Source organism: Notamacropus eugenii, chromosome 5 (genome assembly GCF_028372415.1).
Source record: "Notamacropus eugenii isolate mMacEug1 chromosome 5, mMacEug1.pri_v2, whole genome shotgun sequence".
Lineage (NCBI taxonomy): Eukaryota > Metazoa > Chordata > Mammalia > Diprotodontia > Macropodidae > Notamacropus > Notamacropus eugenii.
Window position 1 is genome coordinate 91,227,212 of NC_092876.1, and position 9,037 is coordinate 91,236,248.

The window sequence follows — 9,037 nt, forward strand, 5'->3', positions numbered from 1 at the left end:
TTTCCTGCTCCTTTCAACCCCTGAGGATTAGTGATGGGCAACAGAAAAGACACAAACCCTGCCCCTACCAATCCACTCCCTCCTCCACACAAAGAAGTCAGTCTCATGTATATAAACACCCAAACACAGTTATTTACACTCAAACTCATGCCTAATTTCTCATGTGCCTCTTATATGTATGTGCAGTCTATTATATACATATATCTGTTATACATGCATACTTTGAATCTCTCCCATGCATATATAATGTCATGTACTATCTTATGCACATATATCTTGAGCCTTCCTTGCACTCAGTACAGCACACACACACAGAGACACATACACACACAGCCCTCAGTGCCCATCCAGTTCAAGACATCAGTGAAAAAAATCTGTAGCACAGCTAACAACTGGCCACCCAATCTTTCCTTAAAGGCAGAGTTGTCCTATAGGACTAGCTGATTCTTAAATGATCAAAGTGAACATTGCCACAAATCAGAACTTGATTAATTGAGGTGTATTGATAATGCATTTTCCGCAGTTAATATAATTTTACTTCTTAATGGGAAGATCTTTCACATCCATTAATAGGCTCATGTGACTTGCTTAAGTTACATGGAAGTCTGAGTCATATGAGTCAAGTCATATGGAACAGGAAGAGGTGGAACTAGAGCTGAACTGAGAGGAAGTTAAAGAACAATCAGAGCTGGGAAGAATTTTTAACATTCATTTTTAAAATTTTGCATTCCAAAATCTCTTCTTTTCTTCCATCTCCACTCACCTTCATTGAAAAGGCAAACAATTTGATATATATCATACATATGTAGTTATACAAAACACTGACATAATAGTTATGCTGTTAAAGACTATTTTTCCCCTCTATCCTATTCTACTCTCCATATATTCTATTCTCTCCTTTGACCCTGTCTCTCCTCAAAAGTGTTTGCTTCTGATTACCCCTCTCTCAATTTGTCCTCATCACCCCCCCTCTTATGTCCTAGCCCCCTATTTTCCTCTAGGGTAAGATCAATTTCAATACCCAGTTGAGTGTGTATGATATTTCTTCCTTAAACCAAATCCAATGAAAGTAAGGGTCATTCATTCCCTCTAACATTCACTCTCTTCCCCTCCATTGTAAAAGCTTTATTTGGTCTTAACTTTATTTGTAAACAGTTCAACCTAAATAAGTCTCTTAAGATTTCTCTTTCCTGTTTACCTTTTCATGCTTCTCTTGGATCTTGTATTTGAAAGTTAAAGTTTCTGTTCAGCTCTGGTCTTTTCATCAAGAATGCTTGAAAGTCCTCTATTTCATTGACTAGCCATTTCTCCCCCTGAAGCAAACTCAGCTTTGCTGGGTAGGTGATTCTTGGTTTTAATGCTAGCTCCTCTGACCTCTGGAATATCATATTCCAAATCCTTTGATCCCTTAATGCAGAAGGTGTTAAATCTTCTGTTATTCTGATTGTATTTTCCAATACTTGTATTTTTTCTTTCCTGTTGCTTGCATTATTTTCTTCTTGACTGGGAATTCTGAAATTTGGCTACAATATTCCTAGGAGTTTCATTTTTGATCTCTTTCAGAAAGTGATTGGTGGATTCTTTCGATTTCTATTTTGCCTTCTGGTTCTAGAATATCAAGGTAGTTTTCCTCGATAATTTCTTGAAAGGTGGTGTCTAGGATCGTTTTTTGATTATGACTTTCAAGCAGTCAAATAATTTTTAAAATCTCTCTCCTGCATCTATTTTCCAGGTCAATAGTTTTTCCAATGAGATATTTCACATTGTCTTCTTTTTTTAATCATTCTTTTGTTTTGTTTTTAATTTCTTGATTTGTCATATAGTCATTAGCTCCCATTTACACCATTCCAATTTTTAAGGAATTATTTTCTTGAGTGAGCTTTTAGACCTCCTTTTCCATTTGGCCCCTTCTTCTTTTTAAGGCATTCTTCCCCTATTGGCTTTTTGGATCTCTTTTGGCATTTGGGTTAGTCTATTTTTAGGGTGTTATTGTCTTCAGTATTTTGGGGGTCATCTTTAGCAAGCTGTTGACTCATTTTTCATGATTTTCTTGCTTCACTGTCATTTCTCTTCCCAATTTTTCTTCTACTTCTGTCACTTGATTTTAAAAAACTTTTCTAAGCTCTTTTATGACCTGTGACCAATTCACATTTTCTTGGAAGCTTTTTATGTAAGAGTTTTAATTGTATTGTCTTCTTCTGGTTATATGCTTTGATCTTCTTTGTCATCAAAGTAAATTTTATAGTCTAAGTATACCTGATATTTACTCATTTTGCCAGTCAATTACTTGATTTTTTAACTCTTTGTTAATGTAGGACCCTGCTTCCAGTGGGGTGGGTGTACTGTCCTAAACTTCAGGAGTTTTGTGCAGCTATTTTCAAAGATACTTCTAGGGATTGGTAAATTTTCAGTTCTTCCAAGGTGATATGATCAAAGGAGAGGTGTTTACTCATTTCCTATTCTATGCTTTGATCTGTGAGTGACACAAGCAGTCTTTTCCATCTTGGAAATGTGAAGAGAATTTCCTCTCCACCACAGCCTCAAGCTCCACCATGCCATGGAAGCAACTTGGAGCTCTTGAGGACGGTTTAATTAACTGCAAGTGCTTCAAGCACAGGCCCAGGGCAGGACTGTTGTTTCTAGTACCCAAGAGCAAGCTTAATTAAATTGGGAAAAGATCTACCACATGGCTGGCCTCTATCACAGGAATGCTGTTCATGATGTACTTCTTTGTTGCGATCAGAGCAGTTGATGACATCTCCCACTAAGCAATGGGGGAAGGGGATACTACCTGCCTCAGAGGATAGGCCCAACTAACAAAATCACTGACCTGATCAAGTGCTAGAAGTGTAGAATGGTAGAACTGGGAGGAACTTAATCAATTAGCCAGTTCAAGGAATTCCATCTGTAACATGTCTGAGAAGTGGTCATCCAGCCTCCATTAGAATACCCACAGGGATAGGGAACCCACTACTTCAGGAGACACCTCTAACCAATCCTCCTGAAACAGGCTGTGAGGCTCTAGGGTCAATGTAATGGTGACCAGCTGTTTTTTGTCCTCTCCTTTGAGTGTGAACTAAGAGCTCAGAACTTCCCCTACAAAAGAAGTCAATGAGAGAGAGCCAAGTTATCAGGTCTCCTGAACCCTTTTCCCCCCTACTGCTAACTATCATTCCTCACTTCTGGTAGATTAAGGGAAAAGATCTTTCCTAGAGGGAATATGTTTGGTAGAAGAGGGGGAAAAGACTTGTTCTGCTTTTTTTCTCCAAATCTTTAGGTCAGGGGACACTTTGGAAGGCCTTCTACCTATTCTCCAGTCTCTTAGTAGGGAAACATCAAACATACCTAGAACCAGAAAAATTTCTTCTCTTCTTAGTTGCCACTAACCCTGGGGTATCCTTTGCCTGGGTTTATTTCCTATAAAGGCTTACACCTTTTGCTGATTGCTGGTGTGGCACTGGGTCACAAGGGGTCATGCTCTCTAGCTCTGAAATGAACATATATACTCTGAGGTGAGGTTTTGCTTTCAGCTTAGTTTTTGGAAGAAGGATCATGCCAGATGAGACTCTGGGCAGCTGTTTCAAAAAGGCCCCTGGCTTTGAAAGCCCAGATATTGGTGCTTTTCTCTCTGGTAATGATATAGGTATTACCTATGGTCCTACTTGTTTTTTCTCTCTTAGTATGTGTGTTTGATAAAAGTGATTGTTGACCCCTCAAAAGTTGCTTTCCTTTTAGAAAAGTAGATCTAAGAACCTGTACAGCAAGCTGTCATGTGTATGCCGGAGTGCTTACTGTTACAAGTGCCCAGTCTGTGGCAGTGCAGCCTATGCCAGACTATGCTCTGCTCACTGCCTGGTGCGAAAGACACTTCATGTCAACTTTCCAGGTTCCGGGACTAGGCATTTATCTCACTCTGTCATTTTGTGGGTCCTGTAAGTCTAGAATTTGTTTAGAATTATTTTTTATAGGTATTTGGAGGCAGTAGTTCCATTGTCTTCTCTGAAGCAAATTTGTTAATGGTATTGACATCTAAACATTAAACTGCAGGATGGCCAGCGAAGTATCTAGGATTACTAGAGGGCTTTGGGAGAGAGCTCAAGGAAGTCCCTGTTTTTACTCTGCCATCATGGCTCCAACTCCAGGAATAAATTCATAAAAAGTAATTTTTTTTAATGTCTACACATTAGAAAACAGTTACCAAAATGGGAGGGCAGTAGCATTTCACCCCATCCTTCTATGCATTCACCTGCTTCAGAATTCCTTTTGAGAAATTATTTTAAAGTTATTTGTAAGGAAATTGGGAACTCACACAAGTTCCTGCCTTTTCTCTACCATCTTTGCTCCTCCTTGGAGCAGAAGGCTTACGAAAGACATGAAAACTGAATGTAAGTACTTGAAAGGCTGCCATACTGAAAAGAAATTTGATTTATTTGACTTGGCTCCAGACAAGTGATCCACACAGGTGACCTGTGATTAATGAGTAGAAGTGATAGTAAGATACATTTTAGTTCAATATAAAGAACAGCTTTCTAACAATTAGAGCTATACTAAAGTAGAATGGAATGAAGGTAATGAAGATAGACACAAATTGGGTTACTGACTGTTGAAGATATTACAGTAATGACTCAAGTTTCAGATGGGGGCATTACTTTTCCAGCAACTCAGAATTTCAAGCAGTGTGACCTGCAGGAGCAGGAGTTCAGAGTACGGAGAAATCATTGTAAAATATAGTTGTTGGGAAGATGCTTGATGTGAATTGGAAGATTTTTTTAAAGAGTTAGAAGTTATTTCTGATTCCAAGGAGACCTTACTTTAAGTAAATTGAACCTCTACAAGTTCAGCTTCATAGGTTCGAATCACGGGGGCAGGAGAGCGGAGTGGGGCGGTGATGAAATCTTTGCGGGGTGAGTAATGAGAGATGGGAGTTTCTTGTCTCAGCTTAGGTAATGTGCTTTCCTTCTTTGGGCCCCTAGTGGCCCAGATCTTGAGTGGGCTTAGAGGAAAAAATAGCCACCTGGGTTCTCTTCTCTCTTAGGGAAATTGGTCTTGATATTTCAGGATTCTCCTGGTTTCCATACTCACTGAGATTTCTGGCTCAGAAGCTATTAAAAAGGACAGTGAGAAACCTATTCCCAGAGTGTCAGTTGTGTCTGCAGAAGTCTGAGTGTTCCTTAACTGGAAAGACAGAAGGGTACCTGCTAAATGCTTGCCCTGTGGTGAGGAGGGATGGCCAGGAATCTGGGCTTTGGTAATTACGGGAACTGGTAGAGCTGAAGAATTCCTGACCTGCATATATGCTGTCACACAGGCACACATGCAATTTCACACAGAAACATACAAAACATAAGCACACAGTCACAGAGATCCAGTCAGATATACATAGACATATATATTCGCATATGTACACAAACACTAACAAACACATGATCATAGTACCAAGTAGTCAGCTTACAGATGGTCAACAAAGCTGACTGGAAGAGAAAGAAGCTGCCAACCTTGGGGGAAAGAAAACACAGCCTCAACTAGGCCTGGGAGATGCAGACATTAGAGGAAATCCAAGTGGTCCACACGTAAGTATTGGATGAGGTAGATGCAACTAAACAACATTTCATGTGTAAAGGTCTGAAAAGTCTAATGGATTGTAGGTTCAATACAAGTCAATAGTGTTCCAGGACTGCCAGAACAACTCTCTCTGTATTCGTTTGCACTGATAGACACAGTGTTAAGAACAAGGGAGGCAGTAGTTCCACTGTCTTCTCTGAAGCAAATTTGATAATGGTGTTGACATCTAAACATTAAACTGCAGGATGGCCAGAGAAGTATCTAGGATTACTAGGCACTATAGACCTTATGAGGATTGGCTAAGTGAACTGGGAATTTTAGACTGGAGAAGAGAAAGTTCAAGGTGAACATCATATTGGTTGACAGATGTTTAAAGAATTCTTAATGTGAAAGAAGTCCTAGATTTTTTTTTCCTTTTCCAAGAAGGACAAAATTAATCCTGAAGGGAGTGAATGAAGAACATTACTCTTCAGACTTCTCAGGGAGTCTAATTTCAGCACAACAAAAGGAAACATATTCTGATTATATTCAATTTAAAATATTATTATGAAGTCTCTATGATAGAGAAGATAAGAGGAGATAATACATAAAGAAGCCTCCTTGCAGTCAGGAAGTTGGCTTGGAAATGTCCCCTACAGTGCTAATGTGTATTGATATCTTGGTAACTACAATGGTTTTGGCTTTCTGGTGTCTGAATAAGTGTTTTTTCTTCTCTCTACATGGAGAAGCTGTTATACTTTGTGATTTAGAACTATGCTAGCTTATTTATAGTCACCATTGGTGCTGTGAATACTGCCTTGGAGATACACCTTGGAATTGAGACCAGGGCCCCTGATGCCTTGTGACCAACCTCCAATATGTCTCTCCACCTTGAAACTGTGACCCAGAACTGACTATGGACAATAGAGTTGCCAGTCAGTGCCAGCTGTATGCAGTGCCAGCAAAGGATCCTTTGTAATCTCTTTCTGACTAGGTTTCTGAGCTGCTTACTGAAAACAATGCTGCTGTTGATTTTGGGGCTTTGCAAATGTGGATCTGGACAAGCCTCCACCTTCCTTTCAAAAAAGTCTCTTGCTGACCTCTTAAACTTTCTTTGACCAGAATAAAAAAGTCTCAAACTGACCTTTGGTTGGCACTGTTCCAAAATTATATTTGAGGTGTTATTTTAAAGTTGTTTAGAAGTGAATGTTGTGAGAGAGTTCAGTTGAGTTGCCCCTTATCCACTATCTTGGCTACATGTAAACATTCATTTGTTTTGCCTTATTATTTTTTTAGGGACGATATCCCAATCAACAACCTCTACTGACCAGGAGCTAGTGGCTATGTCTGTTCCCAACATCAGCAACTCCCTCCCAACTACTATTTTCTTGACAGGTATTCCAGGGTTAGAAGCTGCTTACCTGTGGATATCTATTCCTTTCTTTGCCATGTATGTGGTGGCACTTGCTGGGAACTTAATCCTCATCTTGGTCATATCTACTGATCACAGTCTCCACACACCAATGTACCTTTTCCTCTGTCTGCTTTCACTCACAGACTTAGTCCTCAGCTCTACTACAGTGCCCAAAATGTTGGCAATCTTGTGGCTTCATGCTGGTCAGATCACTTTTGAAGGCTGTCTGACCCAGATGTTCTTTGTCCACTCAATATTTGCTCTAGAGTCCTCTGTCCTCTTGGCTATGGCATTTGACCGCTATGTGGCCATCTGCAACCCACTGAGATATACAACCATTCTTAATCATGGTGTCATTGTCAGGATTGGCCTTGCTGGATTAACTAGGAGTGTGGCTATTGTCTGCCCATTCATCTTCCTGCTGCAGAGGCTCCCATATTGTGGGCACCATATCATGGCACACACATACTGTGAACACATGGGCATTGCCCGGCTGGCCTGTGCTGATATCACAGTGAATATTGTATATGGCCTGACTGTTGCCATGTTGGCCATGGGTCTGGATGCTCTGATCATAGCAATATCTTATTGTATCATTCTCTATGCTGTATTCCATCTTCCATCCCTTAATGCACGGCACAAGGCTCTAGGAACATGTGGGTCCCACATTGCAGTCATCCTTGTTTTCTATATACCTGCTTTCTTCTCTTTCCTCACCCATCGCTTTGGTCGCCATCATGTCCCCAAGCATGTCCATATCTTTCTGGCCAACCTCTATGTGTTAGTACCACCTGTGCTCAACCCCATTATCTATGGGGCCAAGACCAAAGAAATCCAGCGAAGAATCTTGAAGCTAATGTGTCCAGGCAAAGACTTTGTTTGAGTTTCTGACCAGTGATGGAAATGATTACTGGATAGATGAATACATAAATGGATATCTTTCAGGACTGTCGAAAGGTAGCAAATGTATGTAGTCAGAAGAACTAGACTGATTTCTACCTTTGACACTTCTGATATATGTTACCCCAATAAGCCATTTAATGTCTTTTTCCTCTTTTGTGAAATGGAGATGTTACTACTTGCCTTGAGTACTTCATAAGAAATGTTGTAAAGGAATCATTTTGTAAATCTTAAAATGATTATAGAAATAGGAACTGTGACTATTATCATTGACTTTATAAGCATAATAAGTGGGAGGTATAGATAGACAGGAGTTTATCTGAAAACAAGATTATTATGAAGCTTATTATGAAACAAGAGTGTGATATGACAACCAAAACATAAACAAAAAATTAAATTAGCTTGGACTACTTAGATATTTTCCAGAAATAAAAATGTGATAGTGATGTCATTCTCTGCCCTGGTAGTTTACATTCAGGCTGCTAGAGTTAGGGAAGAACATTGATAAACCAAAGAAGATTCATAGGAATTTGACACAGACAGTGGAGAATTTCAAATGTGTGTCATCTGAGAATCACTGAAAGTGGAGATGTATAGTTTGAACAAGATAAGACTTGAGAGAAAACAGGTTAACTGTGTTCAAGAACTTGAAAGACTTTCATGTGGAAGATGGAGTAGGATCATCTTTTCCCCCATGCCTCTGAAATAAAAACCAGAAACAATGGATGGAAGTTATAAAGAATCTAATTAAATTTTGTTATCATGGAAAAAAATAATGAATTCTTAATAATTTGGAGTTATTCCAAAGGGCTTAGCACAATACCTGGCACATAGTAGACTCAATAAATATTTATTAAATTGAATTGAATTATTGAAGTCTGTCAGGCTGCCTGTCTCCAGATTGTGTGGGTTCCTACGTGTTGGAAAACTTCAGACAAAGGCTTAATGGTCATTCAGTGAATGTAATAGGATATGTAAACTGTTTTCAGGTAAGGTTGTCTGCTTGCACCAGGCCCTTATTCCTATTTTCACCTCTTGTCTAGGCCTGAGGCATCAAACACTGGGCCAGTGTGCCACATGCACTCCACAACACCCCAAGTGTGACTTGGACAAGATGAACATGAAAACATAATTGGGAAATATTCAATAAAACTAATTCAAACAGGGATCCTTATGTACGGA

At 39.5% G+C, this 9,037-nt stretch overlaps 1 protein-coding gene across 1 annotated transcript; it reads left to right on the top strand.

Annotated features, from left to right (window-relative positions):
• The first annotated feature begins 6,881 nt into the window (after positions 1-6,881).
• Positions 6,882-7,838, top strand: LOC140508716 (olfactory receptor 52D1-like). Its single transcript, XM_072616600.1, has one exon. The coding sequence runs from the start codon at positions 6,885-6,887 to the stop codon at positions 7,836-7,838; it is 954 nt and encodes a 317-aa protein (XP_072472701.1). The 5' UTR covers positions 6,882-6,884.
• Positions 7,839-9,037: the final 1,199 nt, after the last annotated feature.

Excerpts from the sequence above, each read along its gene's own strand:
- LOC140508716 (XM_072616600.1), top strand. The coding sequence starts at position 6,885 with ATGTCTGTTCCCAACATCAGCAACTCCCTCCCAACTACTATTTTCTTG.